At 31.8% G+C, this 20,741-nt stretch overlaps 2 protein-coding genes across 6 annotated transcripts; one reads left to right on the plus strand and one right to left on the minus strand.

The window, feature by feature from the left end:
* Positions 1-388: 388 nt before the first annotated feature.
* Positions 389-17,373, minus strand: Jhbp16 (Juvenile hormone binding protein 16). Of its 2 annotated transcripts, none has more exons than XM_076539927.1 (4): positions 17,274-17,373; positions 3,716-3,978; positions 2,239-2,350; positions 389-1,837 (listed from the first exon to the last, which is right to left on the minus strand). In XM_076539927.1, the coding sequence occupies exons 1-4, from the start codon at positions 17,356-17,358 to the stop codon at positions 1,551-1,553; spliced, it is 747 nt and encodes a 248-aa protein (XP_076396042.1). In that variant the 5' UTR covers positions 17,359-17,373; the 3' UTR covers positions 389-1,550. The 2 variants fall into 2 exon arrangements, with proteins under 2 accessions (XP_076396042.1, XP_012140394.2); XM_012285004.2 differs by lacking the exon at positions 17,274-17,373 and adding an exon at positions 8,874-9,181.
* On the plus strand, positions 13,792-20,684 carry LOC100874835 (Juvenile hormone binding protein 1). 4 transcript variants are annotated; one of them, XM_076539928.1, is made up of 6 exons: positions 13,792-14,069; positions 14,399-16,434; positions 18,137-18,270; positions 18,989-19,161; positions 19,332-19,540; positions 20,351-20,684. In XM_076539928.1, exons 2-6 carry the CDS (start codon positions 16,362-16,364, stop codon positions 20,500-20,502), a joined length of 741 nt encoding a protein of 246 aa, XP_076396043.1. In that variant the 5' UTR covers positions 13,792-14,069; positions 14,399-16,361; the 3' UTR covers positions 20,503-20,684. The 4 variants fall into 4 exon arrangements, with proteins under 4 accessions (XP_076396043.1, XP_076396044.1, XP_076396045.1 ...); XM_076539929.1 differs by having other exon boundaries at positions 16,285-16,434; XM_076539930.1 differs by having other exon boundaries at positions 16,329-16,434.
* The last annotated feature ends 57 nt before the right edge of the window (positions 20,685-20,741 follow it).

The raw sequence follows: 20,741 nt of genomic DNA on the forward strand, positions 1-20,741 counted from the left end.
GAATTTGGGGATTTGAGAGTTTGGAAGTTGAGAATTTGGGAATTTGAGAGTTTGGGAATTTGGGAGCTTGGGAATTTGAGAATTTGGGAATTTGAGAATTTGGGAATTTGGGAGCTTGGGAATTTGAGAATTTGGGAATTTGAGAATTTGGGGATTTGAGAGTGTGAGAATTTGAGAATTTGGGGCTTTGAGAGTTTGGGAATTTGAGAATTTGGGGATTTGAGAGTGTGAGAATTTGGGGGTTTGAGAATATGAGGATTTGAGAGTTTGGGAATTTGAGAATTTGGGGATTTGAGAATTTGGGGATTTGAGAGTTTGGGGCTTTGAGAATTTGGAAATTTGAGAATTTGGACATTTGGAACACATGAAGATTTTGAGATTTCATACATTTTAGAATTAGGTAGTTTATTGACAATTATCAACAGTACATTATCTATTCAATATATACAATGTCTATAACTGTTTACACCCAACATACATATAGAGCATTTAATACTCTTAAATTTATGTATACATATAAAATATAAAAATTCAATAACTACATTATTCTTGTCGTACTATGAGTATTATAATTAAAATGGTTTAAAGTATTATAATGTTTCTTTAATCACAAGGAGATTCTTGTGAAGTCCATCATGTGACAGTACATTTAACAATTGTAATACATACATTGTATTGTATGCACGTGTATATCTTATAGTACCTATTATAATATTGCATTATGCAAATTAATCAAGCAAAATAAAAGTTTAACAAGTTTAAAATTCTAAACACAGTTTTCTTCTTTCTAACATATGCATTTACTATTTACATGTTTATAAAATTGTAAATAAACAGTGTCTATATGATAATATTATTAGTTAATATACTAAATTAATATTTTCACATTGAATAAAAGGTATTTTTAGTTCGTGAAGTATTTTGATTCTCTTAGAGTATCATTCTTTAGACATGAATGCTTGAAAATAGAATTTAAGGGTTAATTGTTTAGTTTGGATCATGTAAATTACTGTGCTTGTTGAACTATTATTTATCTGACAAATCAATATAATTTCATTAATTTATCAATTAAAGTTAGTAGTTTATATGTGATATCAGTTACTTTTTCTTTACTCATTGAATTAAATAGCAATTTTATCAATGATTTTCTTAAATTATTTCCTTCGTTCATTTAATCAGATGATAGTGCTATGAATAATTGTTATGAATGTTAATTTTTACAAACAAATTCTCTAGTTTTGTCTAATCAGACGATATTTTTATCGCTAATTTTCATAAATAATTTCATAATATTCCTCACTCTTAATTCTTATAATATTCCTCATTCATTTCTCAGAAATTACACATATACAATTTTGAGAGTAAAATTTTACAAATACTCAAATAACAAAGTAATTCCCAAATACTAAAAATAGTAATGTTTCTCAAAAAACCACTAACTTAATAATTTCAATCTGAAAACACAATTTTATCATACAACCATGATCCAACAATCCCTCAATTCATTTTCCAAAGCATCACAAAACAATTTACAAGAAGTTTAATTAAACTCAAGGCTTAGGTTTAATGATTTTATCAAAAGGGAAATTACGGAAAGCGTTTCCAAAAATTTCCGTAAACGCAGTGGAAACGAGATCATTAATCAACCGCCTAGTCATCACGAATCCCGGTTGCCAAGCTCCATTAATTATCTTGTCAAGAATATCTTCGAGGATTTGTCGGCCAAATAATAAATTTGTTATGTGGAGCTTTAGGTCTCGGATCGTTTGAACGTCGACGCTGACTGTTATCTTCTGTCCGGGTCTTCTTGTCACTGTGGTTGTTTGGATGAGGTCATCTAAAATGAACAAATAAGAAACATTTAATTTCAAACACTTATTTAAATCTTTTCTTTTATTGCATATAGGTTTATTTATACCTGTGATGATGTCTAAATTTAATACATAAGAAATCTTAAATTGAAAAAATGCAAATTAATTGTTGTAATAGGTTTATTTATACCTGTGATGATGGCTGAATTTGATACATAAGAAGTTTTAAATTGAAAATGAAAATTACTTTTTGTAATAAAATAAGAATGACTTTGAAATGACAAGTATATTTGTTTATTTAAGAATGCATTTAATAATTAATATATTATTATATATTATAATATTTTTATATTTCTGTTACAAAAATTTGTTCTTTTTTAATTTGTCATTATAAATGTCATTTCAAGTTACGTTTGATGAAACTTACACAGTGCTAATGTGAATTTTCCTCGGTTGCTGACGCTGGAGCCAAACATGTTTCCTTTAAACTCGTACAAACCGGATAGAAATTTTGCTGGGAAACTCTGGGTATATACCACCTGAAATTCAATCACAAAAATATATAAAATTTTGATAGTTAATAAGCATACATACTTTTTTTCAATGAGTACAAATTGTGGATTTCTAAAATCTCAACTTTTGAAGTTTCTGAATTTCTAAATTAGCAAATTTTCAAATTATTAAATTATGAAATTTCGAGATTTGTCAATTCTCAAATTTAAAAATTACTAAGTTACCAAGTTTCCAAATTCCATATTTCCAAATTTCCATATTTCCAAATTTCCATATTTCCAAATTTCCATATTTCCAAATTTCCATATTTCCAAATTTCCATATTTCCAAATTTCCATATTTCTAAATTTACATATTTCCAAATTTCCATATTTCCAAATTTCCATATTTCCAAATTTCCAAATTTCCAAATTTCCATATTTCTATAATTCCAAATTTCTACCTTCTCAAATTCCAAAATTGCCAAGTCAATAAATCTTCAAATTCCAAATCCCCCATTTTCTACTTCCAAAAATCCCCAAATTCCCTATTTTCTGCTTCCAAAAATCCCCAAATCCCTTATTTTCTACTTCCAAAAATCCCCAAATTCCCTATTTTCTACTTCCAAAAATCCCTAAATTCCAAATCCCCAATTTCCTATTTTCTGCTTCGATAAATCCCTAAATCCTCAAATTCGAAAAATGTCCTGCTTCTAAAAATCCCCAAATTCTCAATTTCCAAAAATGTCCTGCTACCAAAAATCCCTTATTTTCTACTTCCAAAAATCCCTAAATTCCAAATCCCCAATCTCCTATTTTCTGCTTCGATAAATCCCTAAATCCTCAAATTCGAAAAATGTCCTGCCTCTAAAAATCCCCAAATTCTCAATTTCCAAAAATGTCCTGCTACCAAAAATCCCTTATTTTCTACTTCCAAAAATCCCCAAATTCCAAATCCCCAATCTCCTATTTTCTGCTTCGATAAATCCCTAAATCTTCAAATTCGAAAAATGTCCTGCTTCTAAAAATCCCCAAATTCTCAATTTCCAAAAATGTCCTGCTACCAAAAATCCCTTATTTTCTACTTCCAAAAATCCCCAAATTCCAAATCCCCAATCTCCTATTTTCTGCTTCGATAAATCCCTAAATCTTCAAATTCGAAAAATGTCCTGCTTCTAAAAATCCCCAAATTCTCAATTTCCAAAAATGTCCTGCTTCCAAAAATCCCAGATTTTCAACTTCCAAAAATGTCCTTCTTCCGAAAATCTCCAAATTGCACTTCCTAATTAAAGAAAGAATTTATTAATGAACCCTATAAACATAAAATAAAAAATTTTCTTTCAATAGTATACAATATGTATGTTTGATTATCTATGTATAAACAAGTTAAGCAAGGAGTAAAAATATTTGTACCTTGTAGTTTGACAAGTCGCTGACAAATTTCGTCACCTTGCTAGCCGTCCATCCACTTTCAGTGACGTTCTTTAATGTTATTGTGAACCCAAAATTCGGCATTCCTCTTGTTACTGATACTTCCTTAGCAAAAAATGGATCGAACGAAGCTACATTGTATTGTGGAAGACCTGTTTTGAAGTATGGTCGAATTGCATTTAATGCTTCTCTTATGCAGCCGTCGAAGCCTGGCACGTTTGGATGGCAATCCTTGAAATGTTCCTCTAAAAACAAAAAACAAGTTTTAGTAAAACGTATAAATAAGATGGCGGAAAACATAATACAACTTGCAAATTATATTTTTGCATTTAAAAGAAGAAAATTATAAAAATAATTAAAATTATAAAAATTATAAAAATGATAAAATTTATGAAATTTATAAAAATGATAAAATTTATGAAATTTATAAAAATGATAAAATTTATGAAATTTATAAAAATGATAAAATTAATGAAATTTATAAAAATGATAAAATTAATGAAATTTATAAAAATTATCGAAGTTATCAAAATGTAAAAATAAGAATAATTTGTTGTGTTAGGTTTTTAACAATAAATGTAAGAACTCAGTGTACGTACTTTATAAATAATTTAACTTGTAATTGACTTTGTATAAAAATATTGGTTGAGCATGAAATTTTAACTAATTAATTAAAATTATAGACATATATTGTAATTAATTTGTGTACTTAAAATATTATTAAACTAATATTATTTTTGTTATAATTTTTAAATAAAAGAGTTATAAGAATGCAAGTATAGAACTTTGAAAAGTGAACAAGAACTACAAAATAACTTAAGTATAATGCTTTTCTTGGAATGCGAGAAACAACAAAGCAATGACTCTGAAGGTTCAAGGATTCCATCCTTTTCTAAAACCTTGGAAGTCTATTTTGCCTGTTTTCCTCATAGAATTTTCAGACACGAACAAAAACGTAAAAGGTTTTATCTTTTACTCTTGTGGTTGGATCTTGATGCACTTAATTCTGTGTGACAGTAACATATTACAGAATGAATCATTAAGTGAAAAATATTATTCACAAAATTTGCATATGAACTGCAAAATAAAAATTAGACATTAAATTCACGTTTAAAGATTGTAAACATACAATTAAATCTAATTAAACATTTAATTAAATAATTAAATATCAACATATAATTAAATTCTAGTTTAAACAAAATGTAATTAGATTCTAATTTAATCAATAAATAACTGAATTCTAGTTTAATAAAAAAAAAATTAAATACAAGCAGAAGCAGAAATGATAGCAGGACAAAATTTAAAATTATTTAAATAACCACTAAAAACAAATACAAAAAACATAATAATTATATATTTATAAATGTTATTATTACACAAAGGTACAGCAAAGTGCAATAATCACAGTGTAACTTTAATTGAAGTGTAAAATTTAATTACAAGAAAAGAGGAGAAACAATTTGTTCAAACTCAATAGGTATTTTACACTTCACTACCCCTGATACAATTTCTTTTTTAAAACACTACTTTATTCCAAATGATAGCAGCACACAATTTTAAATTATTTAAATAACCACTAAAAACAAATACAAGAAACATAATAATCAAATAATTATAAATGTCACTATCAAACAAAACTACAGCAAAGTGCAATAATCACAAAATAATATAAAATTTAATTGCAAGAAACGTGAAATAATTTGTTCAAACTCAATAGGTATTTAACACTTCCCTACCTGATTTCACTACACCTGATACTGTTTTATTAAAACACTAGTTTGTTCCAAATGATTGCAGCATATGGGAACAGACAATGGGAAACAAGCCTAATGAATAATTAACATTGAATACTGTACACTGAAAGTCTCTGTCTCTTTATGCCAACAGTCTGATTACGATCATCTTGAATTCCTTGAGAACTATCCGCTTGCGCAATTCACATTCTATTACGTTGCAACATGCATATGCATTGTTCGATAGAAATTTATTGTATCGATAAGATTTATGCGATTATAATTGACAGTTCGATGAACAATTTTTTGCACTTCGTTTAATTCTTGTAATGTTACTTTGTTTCAGTCTTTTTAACTTGTTAAGCTATTTCTTGTTAACTCGTTATTCTTTTAATTTCTTTGTATTTTTATTTTGTTATATGGTAATTTTAAAATTAATAAACTTGCAGAAATTTTTGTAGTGAATGACGTTTTCAAATTTAGTTGCATTTGTAATATTTAATTTAATTGGAGAACAAAATAAATTCTGATTCAAATAAAATCCAATTAAATGCTAACTTAATTGAAATGAAATTAAATGTAAATTTAATTAGAATCGAGTTAAAAATAATTAAATTTAAAATACAAAAATAAAATAAACAATAATACCTCAATATTTAATTTTTCATTTTATAATTGAGTGTAATAACTATTTAGTATTATTAATGAAAGTGTTAAAATGCATCTACTAAATCAGTAGCAACATAATTAATTTATGATAATTTCTTTAATATATTTCGTTGAAATAGAGGTGAGTTAGGGTCATATACGGTGAAAGTTAACGTTGTCGAATTCCGTGGAAATATTTTGACCAGATTCTGTCGAAACTTTCGTTCGCGTAACGTGGTGAGATGTTACGTGAGAGATGCTAGGAATGATTGAAGTACACGAGTCAATGACAATAAAGGATTAAGTAACTTGTGGAACGGAGATTTGGTAATAGAGACATTAGCAAGCTACTAATTTATGTCATTTATGGTGCTAACAATCTACTCACTTCTCATTAGTCTACTCATTTACAGTAATTTTGTTATATTAATATGTCAAAAGAGTTGAAACAGTGTTGTTTGGCAAGAGTACACAATGATAGTCTACTCATTTATATTGTACTACTCAATTATTATAATTCTACTCAACATTCAAAATCTACTCAAAGTTAAAGTAAATCTTCAACGTTCTACTCATTTATATTGTACTACTCAATTATTATAATTCTACTCGAGTGTCATTTTACTCAACAATTCTACTCAACATACAAAATTTACTCAAAGTTAATCTTCAACGTTCTACTCAATTATTATAATTCTACTCGAGTGTCATTTTACTCAACATACAAAATCTATTCAGAGTTAAAGTATACTTCAAGGTTCTACTCATTTATATTGTACTACTCAATTATTATAATTCTACTCGAGTGTCATTCTACTCAACAATTCTACTCAGCATACAAAATCTACTCAAAGTTAAAGTAAATCTTCAACGTTCTACTCATCTGTATTATTTCAAGAATTAACGTATCTAGAATTAACATCGTTCATAGTATTAATATGTGAATGATGTACGAACTTATGTCATCAGTCTACTCATATCGAAAGCTTACTCATCTGAGTCACTCTAATCATTCACAGTCAACCTAACCTAGTCTACTCATCTACGTCTCTCTACCTGTCTACATACTCTAATAACTGTTCACATACATAAATAATACTCTCCTCATCTGTATTACGTTAACTACTCGTCAACTGACCACTCATATGCATCACCCTGAGTAGTCATATATGGACAATCTACTCATCTACATACTCAAACTATTCATATATCAAGACTCTACTCATTAGCATCAGCTGAACTGTTCGTATATTGACTATCTACTCATCTACATACTCGAACTACTCATACATCAAAAATCTACTCATTTGCATCAGCTGAACTGTTCGTATATTGACAGTCTACTCACCTGTATCATCCTAACTGTTGAAATATTAATAATCCACTCAGCTGTACACTTTAACTGTTCATGTATCATCAGACTACTCATTTGCATTACCTTAACTATTCATATATGAACAGTCTACTCATTTACATCATCTTAACTACTCATGTATTGAGAGACCACTCATATGCATCGTCCTAGCTGTTCTCATATCAATACTACTCATCTGGATCACCTCAACTTGTCATTTACTGACAGTCTGCTCACTTGCATCGGCTTAGGTGATCTTATATTGACAGTCTACTCATTTGCATCACTCTAACTAGTCATACATCAACAGTCTACTCATCTGGATCACCTCAACTTGTCCTATATTGACAGTCTACTCACTTGCATCAGCTTAGGTGATCTTATATTGACAGTCTACTCATTTGCATCACTCTAACTAGTCATACATCAACAGTCTACTCATTTGCATCACTCTAACTAGTCATACATCAACAGTCTACTCATCTGCATCATCTCAACTTATTATACATTGACTATTCACTCATTTGCATTAGCCTATCTGGTGTTATATTGACAGTCTACTCATTTGCATTACTCTAACTACTCAAATACCATAAGTCTACTCATCAGAATCATCTCAACTTATTATATATTGACTGTTCACTCATTTGCATTAGCCTAGCTGGTTCCATATTGATAGTCTACTCATTTGCATTACTCTAACTACTCAAATACCATAAGTCTACTCATCTGCGTCAGCTTAACTTGTCATATATTGACTGTTGACTCATTTGTATCACCTTGGCTAGTGTTATATTGACAGTCTACTCATTTGCATTACTCTAGCTACTCAAATACCATAAGTCTACTCATCTGCGTCAGCTTAACTTGTCAGATATTGACTGTTCACTCATTTTCATTAGCCTAGCTGGTGTTATATTGACAGTCTACTCATTTGCGTTACTCTAACTACTCAAATACCATAAGTCTACTCATCTGCGTCAGCTTAACTTGTCATATATTGACTGTTGACTTATTTGCATCGGCTTATCTCCTCTCATATTGACAGTCTACTCACTTGGATCACCCTAACCAGTCAAATATCAACAGTCCACTCATTTGCATCACTCTAACTAGTCAAATACCAATAATCCACTCATTTGCATCTCCCTAACTAGTCAAATGTCAGTAGTCTACTCAGCTGTATTAAAAATCTTGCCACCTACATCTCTCCAACCATCAACCCACCCACATTCCACTCTCCCACACCATCCAAACCATCAAATCATCCACACCATACTCAACAAACCCAACAAAGAACTAAACTCCCTGCCAACAGTACATAACCTAAGCACACTCTACGTCTCTCCAATTCAGCCTTCTCTCGAACAAGGTGCAACAAATAACTCAGTTGCCATTCACTCACCGAATTCCGCAGCGAAATTTCCGCAAACGACCACCAGTAATACCAGAATCGTCGATCTCATTTTCTTTTTCGGTCGAAGGGAACACGAGTACAGCAAGGTTCTAACGCGTCCGATGAACACGAGGAACGTAATTCCAGCAACAACACGCGAGCGATGCTTGCGCTTTCACTCTCGAGCATACATCTGAGAGAACCATTAACCGAGTTGCGTTTCTGTGCCAGGATTTTCGATCGCCCTTACATAATATGGCCGGAACACGGGGGAGATCACCTTCTCATGAAACCAGCTACAGCGATAAAAGATTGTCCCTCCCCGTGGAACGTTTTCACGATACTGTTTCTCCATGCCTTGGTTCCGCTGGATAACTGGTCAGAGTTTCCTGCTTTGGACGAGGAGTTCGAAGGATATTTTGTTACGGAAATGGCGGCGACATTGGGAATCGTGATTTAACGGCGACGTGTGATTCATTGTTGCAGGTGCGTTGTTGGGATGAGGAAGTGGAGGTTTATAGACTGGTGAGGTGATGTGATGGAAATTGAGAGAATTTGAGAGAATTTGAGGAAATTTGGAGGGGGGGAATTGTAGGGAGAGACTAGGGAGAACTGGAGGAGGTTGTAGGGATAAGGAAGAGGGAGGCTGGAGAGATTAGCTAAAGAGAAGAAAACTAATTTGGGGTAGGTACCTTTCAGATTTTGGGATTTTGGAATATTGGAATTTTGGGATATTTGAAAGTTTGGGACTTTGCAAGATTGGAACTTTGCAAATTTGGAACTTTGGAATTTTAGGACTTTGGAGTTTTGGCACCTTGCAAGTTTGGGACTTTGGAATATTGGGACCTTGCAACCTTAGGACCCTGGAATTTTGGGACTTTGCAAATTTGGAACTTTAGAACTTTGGGACTGGAATTTTGGGAACTTGCAAATTCAGAACTTTGGAATTTTGGGAACTTGCCAATATGGAACTTTGGAATTTTGGGGCCTTGCAAGTTTGGGACTCTGAAATTTTGGAACTTTGCAAGTTTGGGACTCTGGAATTTTGGGACTTTGCAAGTTTGGGACTCTGGAATTTTGGGGCCTTGCAAGTTTGGGACTCTGGAATTTTGGGACTTTGCAAGTTTGGGACTCTGGAATTTTGGGGCCTTGCAAGTTTGGGACTCTGAAATTTTGGAACTTTGCAAGTTTGGGACTCTGGAATTTTGGGACCTTGCAAGTTTGGGACTTTGCAAGTTTGGGACTCTGGAATTTTGGGGCCTTGCAAGTTTGGGACTCTGGAATTTTGGGGCCTTGCAAGTTTGGGACTCTGGAATTTTGGGACTTTGCAAGTTTGGGACTCTGGAATTTTGGGGCCTTGCAAGTTTGGGACTCTGAAATTTTGGAACTTTGCAAGTTTGGGACTCTGGAATTTTGGGGCCTTGCAAGTTTGGGACTTTGCAAGCTTGGGACTCTGGAATTTTGGGGCCTTGCAAGTTTGGGACTCTGGAATTTTGGGGCCTTGCAAGTTTGGGACTCTGGAATTTTGGGACTTTGCAAGTTTGGGACTCTGAAATTTTGGAACTTTGCAAGTTTGGGACTCTGGAATTTTGGGACCTTGCAAGTTTGGGACTTTGCAAGTTTGGGACTCTGGAATTTTGGGGCCTTGCAAGTTTGGGACTTTGCAAGTTTGGGACTCTGTAATTTTGGGACCTTGCAAGTTTGAAACTTTGCAAGATTGGGACTGTGGAATTTTGGGGCTTTGGAATTTTGGGACCTTGCAAGTTTGGAACTCTGTAATTTTGGGACCTTGCAAGTTTGAAACTTTGCAAATTTGGAACTTTGGAATTTTAAGGCATTGGGACTTCAAGATTTTGGGACTTTGGATTTTTGTACTCTTGATACATTGGAATATTGAGACTCTGGATCTTCAAAGCTTTAGAACATTGAAGTTTTGAAATATTAGCATTTTGAGACTTTTGACCACAAAAATATTAGTACTTTAAGACTTTGAAGCTTCAAACCTTCATAACTTTGCAATTTTTTAAATTTCTATAACTTCGAATTCTTTTAAAGAAAATACAAAAAGTACCTTATAACTCAGGTAAAATCCAAGGAACACAAAAAGAAAAATCGAAAACCACATAATCTAAATCTTGCCACTATTTTTTAATTCTAAAAACTTGTCGACATTATACCCATCACTACTACCATTCATCATATCCCAACACTTTAGTACGTGTATTTAACATTATTTATTATTAATATACTAATCTATAAATATGTATAACAGTCTAATACAAATTAAATACATCATGTACTTCTCATGATTTATTACAATATCCTTAATAGCCGTGAGAACACCACACAAAACAGAGATCAACTTCCCCGTACCCTGAAACAAGCTAATTGTACCTTAATTGCATGACGATACACATTTATCAAAGACGTCCACACTTTCTTCCGTTAAAGAAGAACATTACACGCCACTCTAAAATATAAAGACTCGAATCTGTAACTTTTACAAAAACAAAATAAAAAAGTTACTCGGTAGCAGTTAATTTACAGGTGGTGTCAAGTACGCATACCTCGTAACATTTGAGCAGGCGAAAGTTTCTTATATAATGCACGCAATTATACGATACTGCATTTTGATCAAATTTAATTAAAAAAAAGAAACAGGAATTTTTTTGTATGAAATTTTTTTATAACATTGAAGACTAATTTTATAATTTTAAGAATCTTAAAAAAAAATTGTTACTAGTTTAGGAATACAATTTCAAATATTTAATATCACACTCGAATGGAGGTCCGAATGATTTTCAATCTGGCGACGCCTTTCTGTAGATAACCAAACGTACGGCAGAGTAGAAAGGATTGTACAACTTTCACGAGGCCATTCATAATGGTCGATTCACAAATAGAGAGGTGCTGATGTATAGTACATATATCAAGATTGAATTTTTAAATTTTTTTAGGTGAATTTTGGAAATTTTGGGAATTTAGGAAATTTAGAAATTTTGGGGTATTGCAGTACTGCCTTTGGTGATTTGGAAGTTGAGGATTTATGAATTTTGGGAATTTTTGAAATTTTGAGAAATTTGAGAACTTAGGCAATTTTGGGAATTTTGTGGTTAGGAATTTTGACAAATTTAGGCATTCTGGAAATTTTGGGAATTTAGGCAATTTGTAAAATATAGGAATTTCAAGAAATTTGGGAAATTTGGGAAATTAGCAATTTTGGAAATTTGGAACTTTGTGATTATTTATTGAAGTACTGACACTTTAGTAATTTGATAATTAGGGAATTTGGGGAATTTGGGAATTCAGAGAATTTGGGACTCTGAGAGCTCAAAATTTTGAAAGTTTGAGACATTAGAAATTTGGAACTTTGCAAGTATAGGACTTTGAGAATTTGGAACTCTGAGAGATTGAGACTTTGCAATTTTGGAATTTTTGAATTTTGGGACTTTGCAAGTTTGGAACTTTGCAAATTTGGAACATTAGAATTTTGGGACTTTGCAAATTTGGGACCTTGCAACCTTAGGACTCTGGAATTTTGGGACTCTGCAAGTTTGGAACTGTGGAATATTGGGACTCTGCAATTTTGGGACTTTGCAAGATTGGGACTGTGGAATTTTGGGACTTTACAAATTTTGGGACTTTGGAATTTTGGGACCTTGCAAGTTTGGAACTCTGTAATTTTGGGACCTTGCAAAGTTGGGACTTTGCAAGATTGGGACTGTGGAATTTTGGGACTTTACAAATTTTAGGACTTTGGAATTTTGGGACCTTGCAAGTTTGGGACTGTGGAATTTTGGGACTTTACAAATTTTGGGACTTTGGAATTTTGGAACTTTGCAAGTTTGGGACTTTGGAATTTTGGAACTTTGCAAGTTTGGGACTGTGGAATTTTGGGACTTTACAAATTTTGGGACTTTGGAATTTTGGGACCTTGCAAGTTTGGAACTCTGTAATTTTGGGACCTTGCAAAGTTGGAACTTTGCAAGATTGGGACTGTGGAATTTTGGGACTTTACAAATTTTAGGACTTTGAAATTTTGGGACCTTGCAAGTTTGGGACTGTGGAATTTTGGGACTTTACAAATTTTGGGACTTTGGAATTTTGGAACTTTGCAAGTTTGGGACTTTGGAATTTTGGAACTTTGCAAGTTTGGGACTGTGGAATTTTGGGACTTTACAAATTTTGGGACTTTACAAATTTTGGGACTTTGGAATTTTTGAACTTTGCAAGTTTGGGACTTTGGAATTTTGGAACTTTGCAAGATTGGGACTGTGGAATTTTGGGACTTTGCAAGTTTGGGACTTTGAAATTTTGGGACCTTGCAAATTTAGAACTCTGAAATTTTGGGAGCTTGCAAATTTAGAACTCTGAAATTTTGGGACCTTGCAAGTTTGGAACTTTGCAAGATTGGGATTGTGGAATTTTGGGACTTTACAAATTTTGGGACCTTGCAAGTTTGAAACTGTGGAATATTGGAACTTCGCAAATTTGGAAACTTGCTAGTTTGAAACTCTGCAAATTTGGAACTTTGGAATTTTGGGACTATAAGGCCTCAAAACTTTGTAATATTAAAACTCTATAAATTTGATACTTTATAAGTCCAAAAACCTTGAAAGCTAAACCAAAAATAACCTAATAAACCTAATACCAATCTCCTACATAATCCACAAGCCACACCTCACAAACAAGTACCCCAAAATAACATCCCCAAAACAATAAAAACAAACTCCATCAAAAGTACCTCCATAAACCATAAAATGCATAAAACCAATTACAAATAATAATCCAACACGACCTCCATTTTCCCATAAACTTCTATAAAAACGAAAGGAAATAATCGATCTGCAGCATCTAAGATAAAAATAGTGGCTTGCAACACAACATAACACGTCGTATATAAAGATAGCATAGTAGTTGCAGCATTTCAGTAGTCGATCCGCGACGAGATTGGAAAAGATCGAAGAGTATCTAGGATACTTTCGACCGGGTCTAAAATGGCCTAACAGAGACTCGTCTGTCTTCCCAGACGAAGAAGGCGCAGGTGCACGTTGCAGCAGTGAAAGTATCCGAGTGCAGTTACGATCTGGCATCTGTCAATGCCCTCTTGCACACTCGGTCTAACTCTTGCTGTGTAGTTTCGATTTCGACCCCGCTGGTCGAAAGTTCTTTTCTACGAATCTAAGTCTTTGTGTTGCAAAATTTGTAAATTTCTTATTTTGTATTTACTTGTATTTCGAAATTGCTGAATCCACGATTGTAGTAGAAGATTTTAGAGATTTGTAGTCACTGTGTTTGGGGAATTTGTAAATTTATAGTCACTGTGTTGCAAGATTTTTGGATCCAAGGTTTCTGAATCCAAGATCACTGTATTCCAAATTTTATAAATTCAGAATTACTGTGTTCCAAGATTTTTGAATCCACAATCACTATATTTCAATATTTCTGAGACTGCAATTATTGTGTTCTAAGATTTCGAAATCCACGACCATTGTATTCCAAATTTTATAAATTCACAATTACTGTGTTCCAAGATTTCTGAATCCACCATCACTGTGTTCCAAGATTTCTAAGTCCACGATCGTTGTAATCCAAAATTTCTGATTCCACAATTACTGTACTCCAAGATTTCTAAATCCTCAATCACTGCGTTCAAAAATTTCTAAATCCACAATCACTGTGTTCCAAGATTTCTACATCCACAATCACTATATTTCAAGATTTCTACATCCACAATCACCATATTCCAAGATTTCTACATCCAGAATCACTGTATTTCAATATTTTTGGGGTCCTAAACTGTATTCCATATTTGGAGTCTGAAAATCATAGTATTCCACGTTTTGGATTGTTGAAGTCAAGGTATTTGATGTGCTGAAGTGTTAAAATCACTATATTCTTTTAAAGATCCAGAACTATTATATTCCATATTCAATCGTTGTAAAATCACTTGTTTCACATTCTAAAGTAGCAAAAACACTGTATTCTACATTCTAAAGTCCTAAAGTCACTGCATTCCATATTCTGCTGTTCTAAAGTCATAATAGTTCATATTCTAACATCACAAGTTATTAAATCATTATATTCCACGTTTTATCGTCTAAAAATTACTATATTTCACATTATCATTCTAAAGTCACTAAAATCCACATTTTAACACTCCAAAATTCTCAAGTCCCAAAATCACTATATTTCTATCACTTCAACTCCTGTTGCTACGTCCTGAATTTCCTAAAATCAAAAACTCTTAAATTGCAAAATTTAACCTTGCAAAATTTGATAATTTAAAAATTTCACGTTATAAGATTCTATCGTAAGACTCAAAATCTTCATATACAAAACTTGAAAATACAATAATTCTTATATCCCAAAATTGTTAAGATTCCAAACTCTAAAATTCCAAAATTCTAATAGCCTAACATTCAGTAGTTTCGATATTCTATAACCTTGAAACTGTGATATTCCATAGTACTTAAATCTACAAACTATTATATCCCAAAATTGCAAAAGTCCAAATCTCTAATTTACCATAATTTTGAAACTACAAATCTCTAATATTCCAAGATTGTAATATACAAATCTTTAAAATTCTATAATTCTTATAATCCAAATCTCTAAAATCCCAAGACTCTCATAACTCAAAGTCTCTAAAATCCCAAAACTCTCATATCTTAAATCCTGAGAACACTAGATCTTTAAAATCTCAAAACTCTTGCAACCCAAAATCTTAAAATCCCAAAACTCTCACAAACTCAAATTTCTAATCTCCCCAAACTCTCACAAACTCAAATTTCTAATCTCCCCAAATTCTCACAAACCCAAATTTCCAATCTCCCAAAACTCTCACGCTCCAAATCTCTAATCTCCCAAAACTCTCACACTCCAAATCTCTAAAATCCCCAAACTCTCACAAACTCAAATTTCTAATCTCCCCAAACTCTCACAAACCCAAATTTCCAATCTCCCAAAACTCTCACGCTCCAAATTTCCAATCTTCCAAAACTCTCACACTCCAAATCTCTAATCTCCCAAAACTCTCACACTCCAAATCTCTAAAATCCCCAAACTCTCACAACCCCAAATCTCCAACCCCCCAAACTCTCACAAACCCAAATTTCCAATCTCCCAAAACTCTCACGCTCCAAATCTCTAATCTCCCAAAACTCCCACACTTCAAAATCTCTAAAATCCCCAAACTCTCTCAACCCCAAATCTCCAACCCCCAAAAACTCTCACACTTCAAATTTCCAACCCCCAAAACTCTCACATTCCAAATCTCTAATCTCCCAAAACTCCCACACCCCAAATCTTCAAAATTCCAAAACTCTCACATCCCAAAATTGCAACCTCCAAAAATTCCAATTCCACTCCCACTCTTCCTAATCTTCCGCAAATCTCTAAATTCCTAAAACTGCAAAAGTGACCCCGGAGAGATCGCAAACCTCTCGAACGTATCTAACACAGCCAGTCTCCATTTTGATTTATTGGAGCCGCACCATGACCGAAGGAAGTTGGTTCTGTGTTCTGCTAATCGTCACCGGGGTAACAGCTCTCTCCGTGGATTCGAATCGTAAGTAATATCCATTTTTCGTAGACATTTATTTTAAACAATTTCCTGTCTCAACAGTTGGTTCGTTTCAGAGTCAAGTTTATAGAAAACTGCGAGTGAAAGTTCGATTGGGTCGATGGTTTTGTGTAATTTCATGTAGAAAGGGATTTCCGTTGACTGTTAGAGTTTGCTTTTTATTTAGATTTATTTGACGTTCTTGTTTGCTTTATTGGTTGGTTTTTGCTGAGTGATGTAATGGGTTTTATTTAGTTTTGTTATTATATTTATTTATGGGAATTTGACAATAACTGAAATTTTTGATTAGGTGAAGAGGTGAGAGGTTTTGAAGATTTATTTTGTAGTTGCAATTTTATTTTTTTGTTTTTTTGTGGTTTTAACTTGTTAATAACGTGTGGTTTTAACGAGGGAAATAAATGCAGGGAAATAAATAGGGTAATTTGTGAACGGGTATAGTGAAGTGAACGAAGTCCCTAGATTTACTGATGTTATTAATTAGTATTTAGAAAAAACATGTAAAATGTACAGATTTGAAAGTATTATTATTTTTTAATACAGAAATCTGAATATTCTACAATTTAGAAACTTGAAAGTAAAGAGATGGTATTTGGGAAGTTGGAAATTTGAAACTCGACTAAATTACAATTTGCAAATTTGAAAATATTGAAACTTTGAAACTTTGAAACTTTGAAACTTTGAAACTTTGAAATTTTGAAATTTAGAATTGAGAAATTTGTGAATTCTAAAGTTTAGAATTTGAATAACATCAAAATGCAAAAATAACATTTTGTAACATATTAAATTATTGTTGAATTTTACGCGTTTTGAAAGAAGGTTTATACCAGAGAAGGTTAGAAACGTTACATAAATCTTTAAAGAGGTCAGTCGTGCAAATATCCTTCGTAAACTTCGAATTTCACAATACATGGTTATACATGACAAGCTGTCTAACAACTGGCGATTTTCGCTTGCTTCATTGCAATCTTTGCTCATTAATATCCTTTTTTTATAAAGTGTGTTTGAATGAAATGGAATGTTATTAATTTTTTACTGAATGGAGTACTTAATTATTCATACATTATTTTCATATTTTACATTACATTACATTATTAATCATTTTTATGAGTACTGACAATTTATGTACGAACATAAATACAGATATAAATTGTGCATACTAAAATTGTTATTTTTGAAGAAAATTTAATAATCTGCAACAAGGTAACAAATTATAATAAATTGAAATTAAAATTGAAATAAAAATACTAATAATAATAATTCATGTACTCATAGATTATTATAATTGTTGAAAAATTTACCAAATTAATACAATGGAACAATTAATAAATTAATATTAGTTAATTATTAATTAAGTTTGCATTTAGTTGGGGTTTAAATTTTATTATTGCATTTTTTTTTATTTTTTGAATTCGACTAAGAGATTATTATTTATTTATCAAGATTTATTATTTATTTATCATATTATCATATTATTTTTATTTATTAAAAACACTATCTTTATTTATTAAAAATAATATGATAGTCCATTTGTTATAAATCATTATAATTGTAAACAGATACATTACATCAGTAAAATGTGAAGTAAAATAATATTGTACACTAAATAAAAATAACATTAAATTTGCAACAATAATATAACCTAAAATACCATAAAGTAGGCAGATAAAATAAATAAGTTTATTTGCAGCGGAATACGTGAAACAATGTTCAAGAAGCGATCCAAAGTTGAAAACTTGCCTGATCGATGCCCTGCACCATCTGAGGCCATATTTAAGCGATGGTATACCGGAAATTGAGCTGCCTTCCGTCGAACCATTTCGTGTAAGCTCTACAGCTTAATACTTCCTGTCTCGTTAATAGAATTATGTAGTTCCTTGACTTGCTTTCTATAAGTATCCTGCTTATCAAACTTTCCAATCAATGTTACATGTTATCGACTCTGTTCTATTCTATTTATAATACACAAATCATTCATTTATTAATTTCATATTTTATTTATTCTAACAAGTTTATTTTATGTTTACAGCAAAGTTTATTTTTCTTCTCATTACACATACATATTATTTTACATCCTATATTTTACACTTTGAATTTACAATTTAAATAATATTAATTTTATACAAATCTAGCTTTTATCTAACAAATCTAAAATTGTCTCACTGATATCTTTCAAACTGTAATAAAATATAATAATGTTTTAATTCTTATAACATGACAATTTATGTATAAATAATTATGTATACGACTTTATGTATGACTACGTATGAATATTGATTTATTTAAAAAATTCTGCACACAATACGTATCAAAGTTTGTTCAAAATATCACAAAAAATTGTTTATAACTGCAAATAAGTAGATGTATAAATATAAACAAGATTTATTCCAACTACATAAAGTTCCACAATCGACAAATAAAATATCAGGCCAAAATTAATTAAATTTCAAGACCAGCAAATGAGGTGTCAAGTCAGAGACAAGAACTTAACAAGTTATTTGGATAAGCACCCTTCCAGTTACATTCTGTTTGTTTCTGACAGATGGACGAGCTGACACTCTCCCTAACAGGTGGTATAAACGGTTACAAGGTTCAACTGCGCGAATTATACGTAAAGGGAGCCAGTAACTACACCGTCGAGGATATCAAGCTGGGTTCACCCTTCGCTGCCATTATACGAATGCCGGCTCTCATTTTGGACGCTCATTATTCCAGGTTCGCTATCAAAAACTTTTCTATTAAAAGATTAATACAAGCAACAATGATCAGATGGATTGACACGATGATTTACAAATGAAAAATTAAATAAGTCAAAAGGAGTTAAATAAATTTTCACTGTTAATCAGATAAATGTTTTATGAGAGTCTAAAAATTTAATTTAACAGTTCAGGTGTGCTGATCATTCTACCAGCTAGTGGAAACGGAACATTCCACGCGAAATTCGACGATGTGAAAGCTTTGGTCAAAGGCACTGTTTCCACCAAAGTGAAAGATGAGAAGACGTATCTGAACGTTGAAAATCTTGATGTTGAACTGGTTGTGAAAAATGTGTACATGAGGGTCAGCAAGATTTTCAAAAATAATAGAATCCTTAGTAAGTATAACGCTGACATAACCTAACTTTATTATATTATTGCATAAAAATGTTCAATTTCAATTGTTCTGTTCTTATGAATTACATAAAATATTTATGAAATGTTTATGGAGACGTTAATATCATTTTTTATTATAATTTTAAGTGTGAAGAGAACGGTGCAGACATTTTGTCCAGGTCGTAATACAAAATGGCAGACAGTAATCGAAAATATGCTATTTCGAAACTTACTAAGTTTGATACAATTTTCATGACATAAAAGTTCTACAAAATGATGCTTGCGATACATCAATTTAAAGCTTGAAGTCCACAGAAAATAACTGTGTAAAGCTTTCATAAATATTGTTAACTCAAACTAATTAATTATCAAAAAGTTTCATGAATTACTCTGATTGTCTTTTATATGCAAGAAGTAAGATGGTTATTTAAAGATTAACAATTTTATTTAAAAAATCTGAACGAAATAATTATACAATAATTTTCTATGGACCTCAAGCTTTAAATTGATGTAACATAAGCACAACTTTGCTATATTTTTATGTCATCAAATTATTGCAGACGTTGAAGGTTTCGAAATCGATCAATGTTTGCTGTATCTGTCGGCCATTTTGTGTTGGATATGAGAATATTAATAAAATGCCTGCACAGCTATTTTCAATGAATCTTCACCTTTAATTTGATATACCACAATGTTATTTTACTGTAATTTTATAATTTTAAATGAGATCTGACCTTTTAAATGTTCCTTTTTGTAACAACAATGATGTAACACTATTTCGTTTAATATTAATATCGAATAATTATTTACAGCCGAAGCAACAAACCTATTTCTCCGCGAGAACGGTCAGGAGGTGTTAAAGGTGATGGAACCACAGCTCAAGAGGAAATTATCTGTACTCTTCGCCGGTATAGTTAATCAACTGTTACGTCACGTGCCGGTCGAAGTATTTCTCTTACCATAAATATTCTTTCTTCAAAGCACTTCAATATTTCTACGAAAATTCACCAGTACAAGCTAAGTTGTAAATAGAGTTAGGACACACCAATAACTTTGGGTATATTGCAGGATTAACCAAAAATGTAACTGATGTAACAATCGAGTTTATAGAGTAGAACAAATACATGTTTATGTACATATGTGTAATACCGTTGTCTTTTATTTACTAGACCGTACGTACTTGACGCAATGCTTATGCAACGT

Source organism: Megachile rotundata, chromosome 14, assembly GCF_050947335.1.
Source record: "Megachile rotundata isolate GNS110a chromosome 14, iyMegRotu1, whole genome shotgun sequence".
NCBI classification, from domain to species: Eukaryota; Metazoa; Arthropoda; class Insecta; order Hymenoptera; family Megachilidae; genus Megachile; species Megachile rotundata.